Source organism: Elephantulus edwardii, unplaced genomic scaffold (assembly GCF_000299155.1).
Source record: "Elephantulus edwardii isolate Elephantulus edwardi_28Jun2011 unplaced genomic scaffold, EleEdw1.0 scaffold00091, whole genome shotgun sequence".
Lineage (NCBI taxonomy): Eukaryota > Metazoa > Chordata > Mammalia > Macroscelidea > Macroscelididae > Elephantulus > Elephantulus edwardii.
This window is the reverse complement of record NW_006399841.1, coordinates 1,192,395-1,214,733: the sequence shown is the minus strand read 5'-3', so window position 1 is coordinate 1,214,733 and position 22,339 is coordinate 1,192,395. Positions and strand designations below refer to the sequence as shown.

General features: G+C 45.3%; 1 protein-coding gene across 1 annotated transcript in view; it reads left to right on the top strand.

Annotated features, from left to right (window-relative positions):
* The window catches only part of OXSR1 (oxidative stress responsive 1), a 77,145-nt gene extending 56,709 nt beyond the window's left edge, over positions 1–20,436 (top strand). The window contains exons 11-18 of the mRNA XM_006890590.1: positions 2,785–2,907; positions 6,707–6,739; positions 9,093–9,239; positions 10,943–11,007; positions 15,445–15,497; positions 18,895–18,963; positions 19,911–19,975; positions 20,362–20,436. Coding sequence (XP_006890652.1) covers positions 2,785–2,907; positions 6,707–6,739; positions 9,093–9,239; positions 10,943–11,007; positions 15,445–15,497; positions 18,895–18,963; positions 19,911–19,975; positions 20,362–20,436 — 630 coding nt within the window. The remainder of the gene's footprint in view (positions 1–2,784; positions 2,908–6,706; positions 6,740–9,092; positions 9,240–10,942; positions 11,008–15,444; positions 15,498–18,894; positions 18,964–19,910; positions 19,976–20,361) is intronic.
* The last annotated feature ends 1,903 nt before the right edge of the window (positions 20,437–22,339 follow it).

Genomic DNA, 22,339 nt, shown 5'->3' with positions numbered 1-22,339 from the left:
AAGTGGTCGTTCTCCAGATTTCTTGGCACAACTTGGTGAGCACGTCCAGGGCAGCATCTGTTAACTGAAATATGTCAATTGGTATACCATCTTTTTTCCAGCTGTTTCCCCTAGATTATGAGTTGTTTTCTTTTCTGCCTTATAGGATCTTTGCATTTGCAAAGGGGTTCTTTTTTTTAGGGTGTTTCCCCACTGCCTGGTTCACTGGTTATCATCTATTGTTGGACATCGGAATCACCTGAGGACTTTAAAAACAGTAACAGTAAAATGCATTTGTCATCCTAAATCAATGAAATTAGTTCCCTGTTTCTGTGGGGTGGAGTATAAGTGAGGTCTCTCACGAGTAGCCGTTAGCTCAGCAGGATTGCTCTAACAACAGCCTCAGGAACATTCCACTCGGGTCTGTGTCATTCTCCTGCTTTGTCTAGGTCTCACTCAGGTGTTCCTTTAACATAACAAAGATGCCCATTCCCAGCTCGAGTCGGAAGCATCAGGGTAGAGGTTCGGATTTACAGTGTATATTTTTTTTTACCCCACAACAGTAAAAAAACTTTAAGAAATAAATTTATTCTCTTATAGTTTAAAAAGCTAAATGTTTAAATTCAGGGTGCCAGCTCTCGGGAAGCCGCCACCCCTGCTGTGGCTCATTGTCGGGGAGCATCCTTGTTTCCTCCAGCGTCTGTAGGCCTGGCGTTCATCGTTCATCAGAGGCCTCCATTGTGTTTTGACCTTCCTGGGGTCACAGAGCCCTGAGTCTAAAGGGCACACTTCCCTCCTGGCCAGTCTTCCTTGGTGGTACTGAGGCCCCCCCATCTGCCAGCTTCCCTCCTCTGTGGTCCCCAGTGAGAAGAAAGGTGTTACAGACCACATGCTAGGGAAGCTCCCCTTACACCTATCTTATCAGGGTTGAGGGACACAGTGAAATTGATAGCATTGTCTTAAGGAGACAGAAAAAGAAGCATTAGAGGTGTTTGTTATTAAATGAAAGCTTACTAGGAAACAGTGAGTATGTTATTGGTCTTTAGAGGACAGTTGATCCTGTATCAGAAAAATTGCCTCAATTTTGGCGTACTGCTTTTTGAAAAGTAGAACTGAGTGATGAACTTGCCTATTTGAAATAAGAGATTTCCAAACAAAAGCTGCAGTAGTAAAATTTGAGAAAAGAGAGATAAATTGAATAATGAGCTGTTCATAATGAAAAAGGAATCGGGATTTGAAATCTTCTCAGCCTATCTGTAGTAAACAGAGTAGGAAGGCCTGTTCCAGAGAGCGCGCACCGGTGGTGGGACCGGTCACTTTCTGCTGGGCGGTAATTTTCAGAGCGAGCCAGCGCTCTCCGCATAAATGCCAGAGAGCACTGAAAGGGCAGAGGGACATTGCCAGTGTTGGACTGTTCAGCTCCAGAATTTCCGTTGGTTCTGTTTTATAATTTCTGTCTGTTTCATACACGGCTCTCCTGCAGTCCTTTTCTTCCTTGTCGGTGGCTTTAGCTCATTGAGCATATTTAACACAGTGGTTTTATTATCTTTAATTGGGAATCCCAATTTTGGAGTTTCCTCGTATTCTTTAAGATGCTTCTTTTTCCATGAGTGGCCTATGGTTTTCTGTTTCTTTGTGTTCTCTTCATAATGAGTAGGGTAGAGGTGGACATATTTAACATTACAGGAACTGTGCAAGTCACATTCTCCCACACCTCGGGGATTTCTCATTTTTGCTTATGGGGGCCTGCAACTGTTCATTAATTTTTCCCAAACTGTTTTTACAAAGTTTCCGTTATTTGTTGTTTGAGTAACAAACTGTTAAAAATCTTCTACTAGACATTGCTGGGGGAACCACTGAAGCCTAAACCAAGACCTTTGTCTGCACTTGTCCTTCAGAGACTAGACACCCCAAAACCTGACCGCACACATTTGAAGGAGAAGGTCCCCCCCTGGCACCGTCACTGTCCACTCCCTGCTGTAGGGCTGAGGAGGAGGTGACGTCTGCTTTGAACCTGCCACTTGCTTACCAAAGTGTAGCCGTCTTCGCTTGATCAGGCATTGCCTTCGTAGTTGTAAGTGGCCACTCCACTTCCAGAGATCTGAGCTAGTTGGTTTGCTGGTCTTTCCTAGTTAGAGGTTGTTTCACTTTAGAAGCTGACACCTAGGCCTCCTGACACCTAGGCCTCCTGATTTGCCTTCCATTTCTCCATAAGGAGAATTTTGATGTTGTGTTTTTTGTTGTTTTTAAAAAAATTTTTATTATTTTGTGTGCGTGTACTGTCAAATCAGATCTGACTGGTACAGGAGGATATTGCTCCTCCTTCTCCGGCAGAGCATCTGGTGGATTCGAACCGTGTAGCTCTGGGATTGCAGTGCAGCTTCTTGCCGCTAGGCCACCAGAGCTCCCCTAATTTTGATGTTTTTTTAGAAAAGTGTTAAAAATGGTTCGTGCTTATGATAAGACAGATAGTAGAGATTGTAAACAAAGGACAAGTGAGAGTTTTGAAAACTTAACTGTGGGGAAAAGAATTATCTCCGTAATCATAATTATTATAATTAGGGAGCTCTGGTAGCCTAGTGACAAGAAGCTCTGCTGCCGTTCTGAAGGCATGCAGTTCAAATCCACCAGCTGCTTCACAGGAGAAGGCTGGCCATTCTCCTCCCCTGCGATTTACTGCCATGGAGGGTCAGCTCTGACTCGATGGTGCACAACAACAATCATTTAGTAGGAGATTGTGAAGCTGTGGCATAGGATTCTGTTTATTAATCACCAAACCATACCCCCATCCCCTTTAATGAGCAGGTCCGGAGAGTACCAGGTTCCAGTGGCCGTCTTCATAAAACTGAGGATGGGGGCTGGGAGTGGAGTGACGATGAATTTGACGAAGAAAGTGAGGAGGGGAAAGCGGCGATTTCACAACTTAGGGTAAGTTCTAGAAATCAGCTGTAGGGGGAACTCTCTTTGTCTGATCCTCCGAGATGATGCTCTTTGCTGTGGTTCTTGTTCATCCGACCATAAAGAGTACATGTGTTAGTGACCGAAGTTCTTTGTAGAGAACGGTTAACACCAGGAGCCCACTTAATTCTGTGTGGAATATTGGACTGGCACGTCTACTTGAATATGACACTACCCAGACAACATAGAAAAGGTCCAAATGGAACTTTTAAAGATGAGAAAAAAACCCTTCAGTATTCAGGGTGTCAAATACATTGGTTAGGATTAATGACCAACTATATATTGCATTGATTTTTGCATTTTATTAATATGGGAGTAAACAATAGCACACAGTTTTGTTGAAGGTAATAATTTAAGGGGAAAAAAAACAACAAAAAACCACAAACCACAGCCAACCAATTGGAGTAGTGCAACAAGCAGAGAATTGCTAGAAATTCAAGCCCAATTCTGAAAAGAACGTGTAATGAGGGGTATCACTGCTGATGTCAGATTGGTCTTGACCAAAAAAAGAGGACCAAAAATAATTGCTTGCTTGTGTTTCTTTGTGCAGATTATAACATACTGTGCATAACATTGCGAAAAATGGGGATTCCACGTGTACAAGCTGCACTTGTGCATAGACCAAGAGGGGGGAACATGTCATCAGAAGGACTAAGAGGATGGTGTGTGTGGTTTAAAATCAGAAAAGGGCTATGTTAGCATTGTCTTCTTTCACCATGTTTAACTGTGTGCTGAGCAGTTAAGTTGGAAAAGCTTGGCTGTGTGAAGAAGAACAGAACATCAAAATTGGAGGAAGCAGGTGACTCAACCTTCTTGATGAAAGCAAAAAAAAAAAAAACCAACAACCAAACTTGAAGCATTTACTGCTGAAGAGCAAAAACTGCAGCTGTCAGTATGGATTAGAGGTCAGCAGAAGTCCTTAACACTTGGACTGGTAAGCATCATCATGAGAAATGGAGAGATTGAAGTCACCAAGTTCAAGATTTCATGTTGTTCGGATGCACAATCAGCACAGCTCACCATGGACTGTGCATCACTTGCTATAAACTGTGCCACTGGAGCTCGCGTACGTAAACATCTGCGTATAATTCCAGGTTCACTCTCCTGAAGGGCCAGTAGGCAACGGTATCCCAATAGGACACCTTGCTGTCAGGTCTTGGTCTGTAATTCCATTCCCTAATGAAAAGAACTAGTGCTGTTTGGAGAAAAGGGCTGGGGAAAAGAAAATACACGTTACTTTAAAGTATTTCCTTTTAGGTGCCCACCCCCCAAAAAGAGCCAGCTTCAGGGAATGCCTCCCAAAGGCCGAATCTGGGATAAACCACTAAAATGATCACACACAGTTGTTTCTAACTCACAGTGACACCGTACAATAGAACAGGCACTGCTCTGTTCTGACCCAGTCTGAGCCCATCGTGTCGTCTTCTGTGTCAGTTCATCCCTTGAGCATCAGCCCTTATTTTTTGAGCAAACCTTCTGAAGAAACTAGCCTTCATGATGTTATTGTTGTTATGTGCCAGCGAGTCACTTGCGACTCATAGCGACCCTATATACAACAGCTCTAAACACTGCTCTATCCTGTGCCAATCTCATTGCCTCTGACACACCTACCCCTGTTAACCCAGTTTCTGAATCAATCCATCTCATACAGGGCCTTCCTCTCCTGCTCTGTCCCTCCACCATCCCAAGCATGAAAATTGCCCCCCTCCAAGGACTGGTCCCTCCTTCCAAAGTATGTCAGACGAAGCTTCAAAATCCTTGCCTCCAAGGAGCAGCCTGAAGCCTTTGAACACTAATGAGCGAAGACCAGATGAGCTATGGGAGGATATCAAGAATATCATCCAGGAAGAATGCATAAGGTCATTACAAAGGCAGAGGAGGAAGAACAGACCAAAATACATGTCAGAAGAGATTCTGAATCTTGCACTAGAGTGCTGAGAAGCCAAAGCAGAGGGAAGAAACCAAGATATTAAGTAGCTGAACAGAAGCCTTCATGATAGCATATCCAAAATATATGGGAGTATTACCTGGCTGTACTTAAGGACAGAGATTTGTTCATTTCTCTGGCAATATACAGTATTTTTCATTTTCTTCACCAACACCATAAATCAGTTCTTTTTCCATCTTCCACAGTCATTGTCCAGAATCCACACAAGATGAGCTGTATATGAGATGATGGAAAATAATTGCGAACATTTTGGCTTGGGTCAGGTGCACGAAGTGACAGCTTTGCTCTTCGGCACTTTACAGAGGTCTTCTGCAGCACATTACCAGGACAATTGACGATTGGGTTTCCTGACTGCCACTTCTGTGGGCCTTGATTTAGGGAGCCCAGTAAAATGAAATCCTGAAGCGTGTGACTCTTCCCTCCATTTATCATGATGTTGCTTGCTGGTCCAGTTGTGAGGACTTGTCCTTGACTTCATGTAATTGACAGCATTGGCTCTTGCCCTTGACCTTCATCTAAGTGCTCCAAGTCCTGGCACTTAAACAAGTAAGATAGCATTACCTGCATGTGTCACAAGTTGACTGCTATTACTTAAATCTTAATTTTTCTTTGTAAGTAGGTGGTAGGGGAGAAACCACAACAAACAAATTAACAAACAACCTGAGCTACTATTTTAAATTGTTGTTGTTGTTATTACGTGCCGTTGAGTTGCCAGTCACCTATAGAGACCTTGTTAGTACTCTGACTAAATTCATACTTGGCAGAATTTACCTTAAATGGAGAATTTGTTTAGAAGCATTTGAAAACTTTTGGTAAACTTCAGTGTCTGTTTTCAAAATTCCTATGGTTAAGGCGAGCTCTGGTGGCCTAGTGGCAAGAAGCCGCACTGCAATCCTAGAGGTACGCAGTTTGAATCCACCAGATGCTCTGCCGGGGAAGGAGGGGCAATCTCCTCCTGTACCAGTCAGATCCGATTTGATGGTACACGCACACAAAATAATAAAAATGAAACTTTTTTTTTTTTTATAAAAATTTGCTGTGGTTAAGATTTACTAACTAGAATTAGTTTGCGATTTTCATATAAAATATTGTAATTGGTTCTTCTGAAGTAAATGTTGGTTTATACTAGGTATCTGCCACCTGGGCATCAGTTTTGACTTTGGTTGAGTTTTGACTCGTGGTGACCCATCTGACGCTGTAGAGTTGCCCTACACGGTTTCCCAGCCTGTAGTCGGCCCCAGAGCAGACCGACTGCAGTCTGTACTGCAGTGAACCTCCTTTGAGTGGACCGCCACGCCTGTGTCAGAGAGCTGCTGAGTGGCTTCTGATCACCAGCGTTTAGGAGATTATTAGGTGCCTTTGAGGCGAGCACAACTTGTAGCGACACCGTGAGCAGCTGAGTCAGTCCCCCCAAAAAATCTCAAAGCTGTGGATTGAGTCAGCAGCGCCTCATACATAGCTGGCCCTCCGTTGGGTTTATAAGGCTGTAGTTCACACAGGAGGAGACTTGACTGCCCATTGTTCTCCCATGGAGCCACTGGTGAATTCAAACCTACAGAGACGTGGCCTTGGGATTCGCACTGTGACTTTCTACAGATTAGATCACCAGAGCTCTTTAGGTTCATGGTCAAGGGCACCACCTGGGGACTTTTTTTCTCCCAGTTGAAATCAGGACCTTTGCAGTGGGAGAACAGACCATTGTCATTTATGAAAATTGCTGTATTTACCTGATGTTGCCAGTTTTCAAGGTCTGTGTGTAGGTCAGAATGAAGCCTTTTTAAATTCGCGCTTCATTAACACACTTCTCTGCATTTCTCCTAGTCTCCTCGAGTGAAAGAGCCGTTGAATTCTGAGGTAAGTCCTGTGTCTCTGTGTTCTACCTGTTCTGCCTTTGATTGGATTTTACTTGTAAGAATGTTAGTTATTTTTATTTGTTTAAATGAGATTTTCACACTGCCTGAAATTGATCAGAGATTGTTTTGGAGTGTGAATGGATGTCTTTGTGACAGACTGGGGCCTTTATATTCACTTTTAAATTTGCCCTGAGAGTCTGTTAGTCTTGGCCTGCTGAGTGGAAGAAGTAGTTGTTTGACATGCGCTGTCCAGAATGTTTAAGCACTTTCCACCTCCTCCCCTCACTGTTTCTCCTGGCACATCCATCCATTCCTGAATTCCCTGCCTCTGGAAGTGCTCCTAACTGAAGAGAGGAATCATCTCGTGGGTTTACATGCTTTCTTCCATCTGGTAGAAATGTAAGGGGAGCTCTGGTGGTCTAGTGGCAAGAAGCTGCACTGCAGTCCCGGAGATACGCAGTTCCAATCTATCAGATGCTCTGCTGGAGAAGAAGGGGCAGTCTCCTTTGACGCCACACACACACTCACACTCTCTCTTCACACACACACACACACACTCTCTCTCTCTCTCTCTCTCTCTAATTTTTTAAAAGGTGATGTAATGTGATTTTCAGAACATCAGTGGGACAGGTAAGCAAGCCCCCAGGAGTCTATATTGCTTGGTCTTCAGACTTGTAGTTACACAGGCTCCCACTAGGTGGCAGTGCCCTCAGGGTGGGACAGCTGTGACTTGGCAGTTACTGTCTCTGACTCATGACGACACAGTGGGTTTCAGAGTCGGGCTCCACTCTCTGCTCTTTTGTTGTGTACCGTAGAGTCAGAACCCAACCAGTGCTGACCCTCTGGAGAGTTTTGAGAGGCAGTTAATTGTTGGGGTGGAGATTGCCCAGCCTTCTCCCACGGGGCAGCTGGTGGCCTTGAACCCTGTGCCTCTGGCATGCAGCACAGCTTCTTGCCACTAAGCCACCAGAACTCTCTGCTCTAGAGGATTATGTTCCCTCTATTGTGATTTGGTTGAAAATTTAAAAAGCAAATTAGTGTTCCATTGAATGATCATGCACGTTTCCTTTTAGAACATTGATTACTCTGCTCACAGTTGAGTAGCGCTTTCCCCACCCTGTGCCTCACTCTCTTCTCATGGATCCTTCTGTCTTACCCCTTGCTTCCTGCCTTCTGCCCCGTCTCGTTGGATGTTCATAGGGTTTTCAGAGCTGGGGTGTATGTGTGTCTTTTTCTCCTGTGGACTTGTCTTACAGGGAGCTGCTTGGTGGACTTGAACCTGAGTTGTCTGGCAGCAGTGAGAACATTTAACCATTTGTACCATGAATGGGCTCCATCAATTATTAGGCCTCTTCTTGCATTTTTTAATTTTTTCTCTCTTTCAAGTTTTTCACTTTCTTTTGCAAATGTTAGATGTTGTTTCTTAAATTTATTACTAACTTGCAATTTTAAATATGTCACTGACTTGCAATTTTAAGTATATTTCACTTGCTTTTGTACCTAGTTTAAGCTTTTCCCACCAGTTCATAAAATTTATGAGGTATTTCACATATGCACCCATTCAAATCTATATTTATAACCTGCAGATTTTAACAGAATGTATAAAATATTCTAAATCTCCGTTATTTTTGAGATGCATTTCAGTAGGTTAAGGAATCATTGATTAATAATTACCTTTATAAACAGTGGAAGACCCTCAGGCATAGAAAAGTATCGGTCCTGTAGTCTTGGGTTATATACTTGAAGATGTATTTTGGAGATTTGAGGGTTTTTCTTCTGGTGGACAAGGAGGTGGTGTAGCTAATGGTTGGAAATTAGTATGATGTGTTGAAAAGGGGAAAAGGGGATGTGCTGTGTAGGTATGTATACGGCAGAGTTGAAACTCAGAATAATGACTGCTAAATGAAAGCTGCTGGCGTAAGAGGCTATGTGTTTATGGTTCCTTTTATAGGAAATATCCAGAAAAGGCAAATAATTAGAGACAGAATGTCACTGGTTGCCTAAGGCTGGAGATGGGAGCAGAAATACCTGCCCGTAGCACACGGGAGCTTCCTGAGTGGGTGGGAGTGCTGTCAAATTCACTGCAGAGATGATGACATGGCTGGATGGATTTGACGGGGTGTAAATTAGACCTTTGCTTCGATGTATCATTTGATTATATGTTCAAAAAGTTGCTGAAAAATCATGCAATGGCTTCCTAGCGTTTAACCCTCATTTGAGTTAGGTGTGGTCCGGATTGCAGAGTGCCCGTATAACCCACAAAAACGGCTTTCAGGGTGTCTGCCAGTAACACTCTGCGCTGCCCGCTGCCTCGCGCTGGACCTGAGCTGCCTTATGTGTGTGGTTTTTTGTAGCTCTTTCCAACAGCAGATCCCCTGGGGACTTTGCTACAAGTTCCAGAACAGATCTCTGCTCATCTACCTCAGCCAGCTGGGCAGATGCCGACGCAGCCAACTCCAGTCTCCGTCCCACCCCCGGCAGAGCCCGCACAGACAGCTCAGGTAAGGGGGTGCGCCGCGGCTGCCGGCCTTCTGCGTGGATGAGAAAGGCAGAACTCGGGAATACCAGCTGATGTTGGTAAATTTTAGAACAAGTTAGAAACTCTGTTTTCACAGCCATAAAGGTGTACAGATAAGTGTGTTTTGCAAAGATCTTACATTACTTTAAGTACTAAAACGGTTAACTATTGAAAAGTCCAAACACCCTAATTTTTTCCTTCAAGTTTCTTGCAGTTCTTGATTAGATGATTATTAATACTTCTTTGTGTGTGTGTGTGTGTGTGTGTGCGCGCGTGCGTGTGTGTGTACCGTCAAATCAGATCTGACTGGTACATGAGGAGATTATCCCTCCTTCTCCAGCAGAGCATCTGGTGGATTCGAACCACTTACCTCTGGGATTGCAGTGCAGCTTCTTGCCACTAGGCCACCAGAGCTCACCTGATTACATGATTATTATGTTTAACTTTGGCTTAACATTTTCATAGAGAACTCTGGTGGCCTAGTATAAGAAACTGTGCTGCAATCCCGAAGGCACACGGTTCAAATTCACTAGCTGCTCTGCAGGAGAAGGATGGGCAGCCTCCTCCCATGTGCTTAACCGCCTCTGAAAACCCACTGGCGGGTCAGCTGTGGGTCAGTTCCAACTTGGTAACACACAGTAGCGAGAGGGTTCATCCTAAGACAAGCAGGAGTGTCAGTCATAGGATTTTCTTGTTTGCTTATCTGTTCCTTAAAAAGGCCATTTTTAATTCATTATATTTTTTTGTATTTAGCTTTTAAAGTTCCTGGCAATTTTTTTGAAGACAGATTTTGTTAAAATAGATAATGTAATCTGTAAATCCACTTACCTAACGACAGGCAAATTTATCGAATCTTACACATTAAAAGCACCTCGTGATTGAGGGCCCCGTTATGAACCCCTCTGCTCACACACTGTACTTGACATGAGATGTTACACTGCATGCGTAAAGGCAGGATTCCACTCGGTTTATTTATTAGCTTTTAGAGGTTGCATTTTCCCTGATGCTTTAAGTGGAATATAGAAATAGAAGGTCTGTGCTTTGGGGTTTTGTTTTCCCCTTCTTGTATCCCAGTGAATCGTCTTATTTGACATCTTGGGAGACCACTGCTACACACACTCCTGCGTGGAGGTGTTACTGGCAGCCCTGTAGTCTTTTCATCGTCTCAGTTTTACATTTCTGTGTGTTCTGTGGGGAAGGAGTCTTAGGAAAATGAATAGATTAAAACAACCTAAGTGGAATGTGTTTTCTCCAGTAAGCCAGAGATGTCCAAGATTCGCTTGGACCTGAGGTCTCAGAACCTCAGAATGTGGCAGTTTACTCCGGAAGCAGCTGATTTAGGTGCTGCCTCTGGCCTGCTGGCAGATGTTTCTAAAAGTTAAAAAAAATCCCAGCTTGTTTTCTTTTCCCTGTTGTAGAGGGTGCAGAGATCTGAAGAAAATACAGAATTTAAACGTGGCTTTATGTGGATTTGCATGAGGGTTTGAGAAGTCCCTTTTATTTATGTTTGACTCAGGCTGACATTCAGCTTATGTCACTGCCCTAGAGTGCTAATCCTCCCACCGCAGGGCCTGGCCTTGAGATGACAGAAATAGCTGCCGTGTGGATGGTCCCTCTGCAGTTGGCCTTTAAGTCACCTCCATGCTTACTCGTTCAGCCGGTGACCTTCCCTTCAATGCTTTCTAGGCTCTGTCTTCAGGAGCAAGTTCACAAGAAACCAAGGTCCCTATCAGTCTAGTCCTGAGATTAAGGTAAGTAGATGGTTTTGGCTTTCTGAGTGCTTGAGGTGTGCTGTTTTCTTTCTGAAGGCTACTCCTTTTGGGAATAGTCCTTGTTTGTAAGTAGCTGCAGGGAATTATATGTTGACCTAGCCGCAGGTGCCCTTTATGTAGAGATACAGATTTATGTATAGATCTCTCTCAGAAATTCTAGTCATGTGTGAGGACTTGGATGTCTGACCAGCATATATGTCCTTGTCTTTGTGTCTCCACTAACGGTGGCAAATTTGTATATTTGCAGTATATGCAGTTCTTCTTACTGAGAAGGCTGTGTTCTAAAGATTAGGTCACCCTGTGACAGTGGTGGGTAACTACACCGTGACACACAGCACATCCCACTGTGAGATAACGGACACATTTCATCATCACGTGAGGCCAGACGGCTGTGAGTCATGCCCGGCCACGCTGACACGGAACCTTCACCGTCACAGCTCGCGTTACGGTTGCCTTCCACCTTGGCCTTCATTCCTCACAGATGTCTATCTTTAATATGCAACATTAATAATAGAATATTCACCCCCCACCCCCAGTATTGTTAATGCAAATTGTTGGACTAGCCAGTAAGTGAGGAAGCTATCTAGCAAATGGAGGTGAAGAGTGTGGTCTTTATTGAGGAAGAGTTTTTTGGGGACACTAACACGCTTACCTGAAGATTATCGTTCCGACCGATGATGCCAGTTCGTAGAGACTCAGCTCGAGCTGCCCCCTGAGGTTTCAAAGCCTGAAATTGTTGCAAGGCAATTCGCCAGGTCTTTTCTCCCTTAAACCTACTGGTGGATTTGAACCACTGACCTTTTGGCTAGCAGCTTAGTGCTTAACCATTTTCTCCAGCAGGGTACCTTATCTGAAGATCAGATTTGTCCTTTTCACTTTATTGTCACCTATTTATAGGTTCTAAGATGAACCCAGGAGTGGAGGACTTTCTGATTGTGGCATAAAATCAAGGCCTTATTCGTGAGAAATGAAAGGAAAAACCTTTCTCTATCTCTCTGTCTCTCATAAACAGATAGATAGATAGATAGATAGATAGATAGATAGATAGATAGATAGATAGATAGGTAGGTAGGTAGGTAGGTAGGTAGGTAGGTAGGTAGGTAGGTAGGTAGATGCCTTATTTCGTGAGAAATGAAACGAAAAACCTTTCTCTCTTTCTCATAAACACACATAGATAGATAGATAGATAGATAGATAGATAGATAGATAGATAGATAGATAGTTAGTCTGTTTCTTCGTTTTACACCAAGTGTTTCAAGTTGCTTTTCTTTATTGTTGTTTAGGACACGGTAAAACATGCACCAACTCCGTTCCCACAGGTACAATTCCATGGCAGTGTTTACACTTAAGTGCATGTTCATTTCCACCTTCCTTTTCTGAATTGTTCCTTCCTTTTATTATAAATTTGCTGCACCCTGTGCATACTGTCTGGTCTTTAGTATTCCTGCGGTCAGTTTAATTTCACATAGATAGTTCTTCCAAAAGCATAATGCACAAGGCAGATGTTCTTTCATAGTTAAGCTAAACGTTTGGATCTAAGATTTTAGAGGAGATCACTGGTGTAAGGTTCAGTTTATCAGGGCAGTAGTTGGAAGGGTTTTTCTAGCCTCGGTGGCTCTAGAAAGTCTGGTTTCTAGAATATTTTGTAACAATAGCTGACCACAGCCGGGTTCTTCAGTCTCTTGGTGAAGAAGGCAGTTGTTGAGGTGGTCGGCAGTCGGCCACTAGTCCATTTCCTCCTCTGAGTCTTGACTCTCAGTTATTCCAAGCAAATGGAGACCAGTTCTTGTACCTTGGAGGGGCAAAGGGCCATGCAGAGAAGTCCTGAAAGATTGCTTGGCAGGAAGGGCCATAGAGAGCAGTCTGCTTCAGCCTTGTTCTGTTGCCAGTCCTTGGTTTAGGATTGAAATGCCAAAGTTCTCATGACAGATTAGATCTCTTTACTCACAGTGACATTTTAAAAGTCCATGGAGTGCTGACAGTACAACATGATCTGCCCCAGGTTCTAACTGTCACTGTCATTGCCAGAGCCCCCCATCTCATCCTCTTTCCACGCATGAGTTCCTGGTCATCTTGGTTTAAGACCACAGTTAGAGAGAAAGGCAGAAAAAGTTGCATTTCCTTCCTTATTGTTATAAGAAGGTTTCTTTGAAATGCTCCTGTAAGTTACTATTTTATCTTGAAATCAGCCTGACATCCTCTCTCTTTGGAAGGCCTGTAACTACACTGTTATCTCTTTTTGCTTTGTAATTGTCCTCATATATAGACTGTTATCTCTGGATATTTTTAGTATCATAAGTTTATCTTACTTTGCATAGTTTCTGAATGACTCTGTCACGGGTACTAATTTCAGGTTGTTATCTATCATTGGTTTTCTGTCCACAGAATTCCCTTTAGTATTTCTTATAATGCCAATCTTGTTTTCACAAATTCCTTTCATTTCTGTCTATCTGGAAATGTTCTGATTTCCCATTATCATCGAGGGACAGTTTTCTTATTCCTAGCTGGCTCTTTCTTCTTGCTGTAGGAGTTTGGTCTCTGCCATCCTGCTGTCTTCTTGCTCACACGATTTCACCTGAGAGATGTGAACCTCACCTTTCTGGTCTCTGTGTAGGTAACTCTTCCCTTTCCTATTCTGCTTTCGGCAGTCCTTTGTCTTAGATTTGGATTGTTTGGATTGTGATACGGCTTGGTGTTTTCCCGTTGGGATAGAAGAGCGGCTTATCTAAACGTGGGCCTGTGTGTTCTCTGAACAGATACACAGGTGCTTAGCTACAGTCAGAAAGCTGCTGGGAACAGGTCGCAGTGACTTCACTGTGTCACGTTTGTCCCCAGCTCCCTGCTCCAGCTGTCTCTCTATTCCGTGTTTTTGTTTAGTTTCAGTTTCAGGGTTTGCAGAGTGTTCACCACTGTCTCCTTTTCCATGCTTTCACTTAATTTCTTCCCTCAGTTGCCTTCACATCTTTATCTTTTCCTCTGACATTTGGGATTCTGGAGTTATTCAGCGTTTCTGTTCTCTTTGGTTTCGAGGTCTTAATTGTAGAGGGTCTGTCCTGTCATCCGCCTGGCCCCACCATCATGCCCAGAGGCTTCAGGTTTATTCTTTTTCAGATAGATCTAGTCCCTTTGTGCTGCTTAGATGAAATACTTTTGGGGTTCTGCCTCTCTGTATACTGTACACTGCCTTCAGCAGAATCCTCCAGGAAGCCTGGATAATCTGAGCCTGGAGGTGGCCAGAGGACACTGTAAACCGTACCTCAGGGTCACATGGTTCAGTTTCTGGAGTTGTGTGTTGACTGGTCCTGTGTGGGCTCAGCTGCTTCCTCACCCCCTCTGCCTGCCCATCCTTTTGAGTCCTACTTTTAGTGCTCAGATAGGTGTTCCTTTTAGATATCATCTTAGTGGGAATAGGCATATGCAAACTCCTTAAAGGCAGGTGATTTTTATACTTATCCAAAGGAGTAGAGAGTTTTCTGTTTATTAAAGAAAATGTCTTAGATGGAGTAGGAGCAGAGAGAAAGGGAATGGGAAAGAAAATGAGTAATTCGATAGCAGACACAGAGTAGGTTGGAAGAAGGGAAAAGCTGAGAAAAAGCTGCTTTCCTGGTCGACCAGAAAGCCGATGACTGAGGACCCGAGAAATGACTGGTCCTTTCCCAAGAATGTTGAGGGCAGGGAGGCCCACCTACCAGGCGTCATCAAGGAGAAGCTCACCCCTGCGCAAGAATCATTTTCCCCGCTTCCTCACAGCCGTGGGATTCTTATTCTGTGAGAAACTTTGTGGTTGGTTGGGAGATTTATTTTATTTTATTTTAAATTACTTTTTATGTGTGTACCACCAAATTGGATCTGAATAGTACAGGAAGAGATTGTCCCTCCTTCTCCAGCAGAGCATCTGGTAACCAGCATGGAGAAAAGCCAGGTGCATCCCGAGTTACCTGCTGCATTAGAACAGAACCACTGGAGCGATTGCGGCCTCTCCCTGATAACAGGCCTTCAACAGTCGCGTTGGACCTGCTTGGCTCCATAGGAAGAAGGAAGACGTGATCTGTCATGCTATTTCTAATTTGGAATATCCCTGACTTTTTCCTTCCGCAGCCAGAGGATAAAACTAGACATGTAATAAACATGTAATCATGCCCTCCCATCACCACACAGACACACACAAAAATGAAAGTGAAGGACCTAAGTAGTCGTCAGCCTGGTGGTGCATTTGAATTGCTGCCTCTGGGGCGCTGCACGTGAGCACACCCAGACAAATGATGAGGTTGGGTTGCTGACTTTGGGGCGCTGCAGCGTGAGTGCACCCAGACAAATGATGGGCTTTTCGAGACCAGAAGAGGTTCTGTTGAGTTTGCATAACGGGTTGGCAGGTCTTCAGAGATGTGATTTTGTACGTTCTGCTCTCTCTTTCAGGAATTCAAAAAAAGAACTTAATGATATTCGTTTCGAATTTACCCCGGGGAGAGGTAAGGCATCAGAAACATAGAAAAAAAGAACTTTTCTTTGCCCTTGGCCATTTAATGCAGTGTGTTATGAAGAGTTTGTCCTTCCAATAGGTTTTGCTTTTACAAAAGACAATAAAAATTTTCCAGGTTTAAAGATTTTGGTAGATAAATTAATAACATAAAAATGTAGCTGCTAAATGCACTTAGGGGATCGAATGTAATAGCAAACGGCACTAATGGAAGCTCTCGTTACTGCTCACTGTGCGTCAGTGATCGTAAGCACCGCGTTCTCAAATTCTTACCTCGGGGGCTGTTGTACAAGGCAGACCTAGTGACCTTGGGCTTTGAGGCAAAGGTGGTGACGATGACACTGACCTAGAGCTCAGAGCTGAAGATCTGCAGAGGGTCGATGAGAGGCGGCATGAGAGACCTCGAATGCAGAAGGGCTGTAAGAGTAACCTTGAGAAGAATGGGAATCCCACAACACCTAATTGTGCTCTTGTGAAACCTAGACCTAGACCCAGAGGCTGTTGTGTGGACACTACAAGGTTAGTTAGGAAAAATTTCTCCACACCCTTTTAATCCGCATGTTGAACAAATTCTTTGAGAAGCTGGACTCTGTGAAAAAGAATGTGGCATCAGGACTAGAGGAAAACTCATCCGTTTCCTTTGCCATGCAGATAACACAACCTTGCTTACTGAAAGTGAGGATTTGAAGCACTTGCTGCAGAAGATCAAACACTACAGTTTTCAATATGGGTTGAATCTGAATGTCAAGAAAGTGGAAACCCTCGCTCTGGACTGATAGGCAACATCGTAATGGAGGAAAAGATTGAAGCAGTCAGCAACTTCATCTTGCTTGGATCCACAGTCAGTACACTTGGAACTAGCAGTCAGGCGATCACGGGATGTATTGCACAGGGAAAATCTATAGACCGACCTCGCCAAATTATTAAAGAGTAATGATGTCATTTTGAAGACTCATGTGTGCCTGATTCAGGACATGGTCTTTTCAGTCACTTGCTGTGCATCTGAGAGCTGGACAGTGACTAAGGATGGCAGAAGAATTGATGCCTTTGAGCTGTGGTGCTGGAGAAGAGGGCTGAGTTACCCATGGACAACCAAAAGGACAAACAGATATGTCTTGGAGAAGGTGTAGCCTGAATGTTCCTTGGAGGCAAAGATGATGAAGCTTTGTCTCCCATCCTTTGGCATGCTGCTAGGAGAGGTTATTCCTTGGAGAGGGACATCATGCTTGGAAAGGCAGAGGGGCAACAAAAGAGAGGAAGACCCTTAACCAGGTGAGTTGACAAGGTGACTGCAACAGTGGGCTTAAGTGTGTCAGGGATTGTAAGGATGGCATGAGATAGGACAACGTTCAAGTCAGTGGATCGTAGGGTCACTGTGAGTCATACTTGATGGCATTTAGCAAAAACAGAAGTAAGTAAAGGGCACGTGTGAAAGTGGAGGAACCAGACCAGGACTGACAGAGACGGGGACGCCCTGAGAAACAGCTGCTTGACCCAGAGGTTGGATGTGTCCAGGATCTCCAATTTTACTTGGATCCACAGTCAGCACTCATGGTAGCAAAAGTCAAGAGACCAAAAGATATGTTGCTTTGGGCCAGTCTGTTGTCAAGGATCTCTTTACAGTGCTAAAGAGCAAGGCTGTTGGTTTTAAATACTAGGATAGACCTCTTCCTCACCCAAGTCGTGATCTTTTCAGTTACTTAATATAGACAGACGTTGGACAGTGAATAAGGAAAGGCCCCAGGACACTGGAGGGAGCTCTGGTGGCCTAGTCTGTAAGTGATTATGAGACTGACCTAGAGATGGAGCCTCTAGTGGGTCAGATCCACCAGCAAGGATAGTGAGACTTCACCTCACATACTGGACGTGTTGTCTGGATGCACCCATCCTTGGAGAAAAGACACCGTGCTTGGAAAAGGAAGAGGACCAATATGAGAGGAAGACCCTCGACAATGTGGACAGCCACAGTGACTGCAGCAGTGGGCTTTGGCCAGTGGAGAACGTGAGGGTGCAGGACCCCGGAAGGTTTCCATCTGTTACCCAGAGAGTTCGTAGTTGAACTGGGTGATGCCCAACAAGAAGGAAGAGCATTACCTTATTTTGATGAAGATGATGAGGTCAGGGCTTTAAGGAGAGCCAGTGACCGCCTCACAGTTACATACCTGGAAAGAGGTGTGACTCCTTCCAAACGCCGATACATCGGTACCCAGAGTTCATTCTTTTCTCATTGTGCTTTGTTGTTCTCCACGCGAGGAAATAAGAGCCAAGACTTGGTTAGCCTCTCTCCTCAGGCTGAAGCAGAACACGCACTGTTTCGGGCATGAACTCCCTGGAATGAGGCTGGTTTAATCTCAGCAGTCCTACTTAGAAGTATCCTGCAGCCAGCACTATCTGTCCTTACTCTCTCTGCTTTTTTGGAATTACTTACCACTATGGAGAAGTACATTTTACTTTTTCAAAGGCAGGCAAAGATGTGTTTCAAAGGATCTGTGCACACAAGCGTGCGACAGGCAGCTGCCACCGGTTTTGTTCCCCAGGCCCTCTGAGAAGCCGTGGAACCAGCATTCATAAATTGAGGTTGAATGGATTGGTGGTGTGTTGATCTCCAGTTAGTTTCTAGTACAGCCATCGGTCAGCTTTTATCACCTGGGATAACGAGATCAAGAAAACCCTACCTCGATGAAAAAGGATTATAGCAAAACATGTGCAGAGTAATCCCCAAAGAGAAGGGATTGTTTCCCCAAAGAGAAGGGATTGTTTTCTGCTCCGTGATGTCTGGAAGGGATCTGCATTCACCATCCAATCACGGGGTTGAGCTCAGAGGGACAGGGTCCAGGTCTGCTCTCAGGATAAGAGTGTCTGCTGCACCACGTCCTCTGCGCTTTGGCAAGCTCTTCCGATACATGAGGCCGCCCCATTACTTAGAAAGGTCTGTTTACACCGAGGGTGCTGCTGGCTCCTTGACTGATAGATTGTGCCCTTTGGGTGCCCCTGTGGGGAGCGCTGGTGGCTTAGACTATAGGGAGTTGTGCTGTGATCCCGGAGCCTGCTCTTTCTCTGACAGTTCAAGTCCATCAGTGCCTCCATGAGATTAAAAAGGACCACTCCCCTCTCTGCAATTTACAGCCCCCAAAAACTCTCGGGGGAGGGTCAGGAGTGAGTCCACGTCAACAGCAGTGAGTGTGTGAGATACACCAGTGAGCACACTTGCCCTTGAGATAGTGCGCGTGGGAAAATCCTCCCGGGGCACGAACATCCCACCACCTTCCTCGAGTCTGTGAGTCGAGCAGACAGGCTGGGTCTGGTGGTGCTGGCTCCACGCGGACTTCTGAGGGTTTGGGGTGAATGTGCTGCCCAGGAAGTGGAGCTCTCCTTCCTTGTCCCTGCAGATACCGCGGAGGGCGTCTCTCAGGAGCTCATCTCTGCTGGCCTGGTCGACGGACGGGATTTAGTCATAGGTAATACACTGCCCCCTGACTCTCTCTCTCTCTGTACGAGGACTTGCTACTTGATGCATGAGAGCTCTGGTGGTTTTGTGGTTAGGAGCTGCTCTAACAATCCAAAGGCACGTGGTTCGAATCCACCGGCTGCTCCACTGGAGAACGATGGGCCGTCTGCCCCATCTGATTCAGTGCCTCTGAAAACCTATTAGAGGGTCAGCTCTGAGCCAGTTCTGATTTGACTGTGTATAAATATATACATATAGGGAGGTGGGAGGGGAGACAAAGATTTCTCTCAACTCTGACCTCCAGTGGGAGACTCTAGTAGAACCGATGACAGACCCCAGCACGTAAAGTGAGCTTGACCATCCTGGTTCTTGTCGGAGAGTGAACTGTCTCCTCGTGGGCCCAGGAGGAGAGCAGAATCGTTCGTAACACAGCCCTAGGATGGCTGGGGGAGGGTCCAGCCTGGTCACAGACACAGGTCACTGAAGGCAGGAGACGTCAGGAGTGATTTTGTTCTCTTGTACGTGGGCCGCTGTGAGTTGAAGTCGCCCTGATGGCACAGCAGCAACTGTGGGCTTTAAATGGGCCAGGAGGTCTGTGAGGTGTTCAGAGCACTGTTAGTTTGCAGGCAGAGCCAAACCAGGCCGCAGGCTGCAGCTTGCTGGCTCCTGTCTAAGGCTCTGTGAGCCTGAGGAGGCAGATCAGACCTTTCCCCCGAGTGTCTTTCCCAGAGGAGCAGGGCACCTATAGCAAGTTAATTGACAGCGCTCTGTGTTTAGTCAGACGACTTGGAGATGAGTTAGAAAGACATGTTTCTTTAGGGAGTTCTAACTTGATCTTTGTGCTTTCATATTTGAGTGCTCATTGAAGACTCTGAACGACCATTTAAACCCTTTAAAATAGGATTAACAATGAATACATTCAGCCTCTCATTACTCTCTCTGTTTGTACAATTACAGTGGCAGCTAATTTGCAGAAAATTGTGGAAGAGCCTCAGTCCAATCGATCTGTCACTTTCAAACTGGTATTCATCCCTTCCTCCTCACTGAAATGCCCTCCCTCCTGCCCTCAGCCTCTGGAGACCACTTCCCCTGAGCGGTGACAGTATTAGCCTGTGCTTAGCCTCCCCAGGGCCCTGGCTGGCATCTCCCCTGAGTGGCCTCCCTTCTGCGTCCCGCCCCTCCAGTCTCTCTGGCACCCTTGGCTGTTCTTAAGAGGGAGTATTAGCCAATTTGACACCAGCTGTGTACCTTGCCTTCCGTCTTCTGTGGTAGAGACGTCTGCATCGGCTATTTTACCTTCAGAGACCTGTCCCTCACCGCCTTCCTACTCTAACCCCCATGGACAGTATAATTGCTACCTGAATCTTGCTCCTAACCGCCACAGTTTCTTATTTTGTTTGGTTCTCAGGCATCTGGCGTTGAAGGCTCCGATGTTCCCGACGATGGTAAACTAATAGGATTTGCGCAGCTCAGCATTAGCTGAACCACAGCCCCGAAGAGGCGGCCTAAGGAGATCCCACACATGCCTATCTCTGTTGTTTCTGTTGCCTGAACCTACTACTGCCAAAGAACCCAGCAACAAACTTCCCTAGCTAGGAGCTTTAGAGGTCTGTCTTTCTGTTCTTCCTGCCACCATCCCCCCCCACACCTTTGTCCCACAGGGAAAGAAAAGTTGGATCCCCAGTGGCCGGAATCCCCTTAAGAGTTTCATTAGTAAACTCACTGCACACGTCCCCTCTCTCCTCCGTCTGAGATGTAGCCATGAGCCTCAGGACCCAGGACACGGGGACCTCTCAGCTCATTCTCTTGCCTTACTCCGACGACAGCCCCGGGTGGGAAGTAGCCGCTGTTCAGTGTTCCCCACCCTACCTGTTTGCCCAGCCTGCCACGTGGACATCTCCTTACCACTGAAGTAGCAGTTAAAAGTTGATTGATCAGCTGGAGCCCAGAGAATTTCATTTAGTAGTATTTCTTTGTACTTGATGTGAACTCTGGCCGTCTTTGTTAGAAAGAAGCACAGCCTCAGATGGAGGTATCCTACACTGTTGTCATTTTGTTCCGTGATGTTCCGAAGCGTCTTGCTGAAGCTGCTCTCAGTCACCCTTTTCCATTGCTCCCTCCAGAAAGGGTTGCTCGCCTTAACTTCAGCTGGTGCACAACATGGGACTGTGGTCCACCTCCAGCCATGGATCCTTCCAAGTGGAACTTTATAGACTGTTTTTCAGAGAAAACATCAAGTAATGGCTTGTGAAAGTGAATTTTCCTCACGGTAGCTTATGACCAGGGAAAATCTTCTATCATTGGTGAAGTATTTATTTTCGACTCTTTAAAGATTAAATTTGACAAACTGCTCCTCGATCCTCCCATGAAAATCCGTTTGCCTGGCCTCCAAGTCGAGAGGAGATGGGTGTACAAAGCTGAGCTCTCCACAGCAATAACGGGGGTGCCTGCCTCCGCCCCTCCTGCGTGGGCCCCGTGGAGGGCCCACGCTTCTGTGCGCTGGACCGGACTCCAGGGGGAAAGCACCCCCACGTGTACTGTGGCCTTTAGGGGTTTTTAATAGACTGTGTTTATTTGATTTTCCACAGAAATAATATAAATTATTCTTTAGGTTTAAATAAGAGCACTCAATGCAATATGTGAATGATCATTGAAATTGATTTTGTTTTCCTTCTTCTATAGTCAGCCTTTGTCTGCTAATAGCTCCGCTGAGTTGTGTGTCTGGCCGCAGAAAAACACACACAGATGGCTTTGACCTTGACCCCCCGCAAAGGGAGAGCTGCTCCTCCAGAGTCCCCTGAGCCCTGTGTGGCATTTTTGATCTGAAGAACAAGATTGCTTTACCTAGTTTTACCTTGGAACATCTCTAAAAACTTCCGATCTATCTGTCACACGTTTAGTTTCCTTCTGAGCCTGTAGTTTTAGCTCTGGGCTTGCCCTGTCTGCTCCGGGAGCAAAAGCATCTTCCGAAGGGGTGGATGTTGGGAGGAAGAGGAGAAATCGGTTAGACATGGATCGTTGGGAGGAAAGTAGAGATGAGGGCCAGACACAAACTCCTGGGTCCTAGCAGAATTCTTGAGAATATGCTCACCTAGGAGAGAGATAAGATTGATGATAAGTTTGCTGGGAAAAATGCTTTGTTTTTATTTTCATTTTCTTTTGGGACTGTTGGTGAGGGTACAGGAAAGTGAGATGGGAATGAGGTGTGGAATGATGGTGTCCTCTTTGGCTTAATCGTGGAGTGTGCTCTTTTTGATGTCAAACAGATGCATCATCCGCTTAAGCCTGAATCCGCCTCCGAAGGTCGGCAGCCTCGCTCCACGTTGGCTTTCTGTTTAGAGGTTAGTCTGGCGTCCAGACTGAGTAACAAGCCGTACGCTCCACCC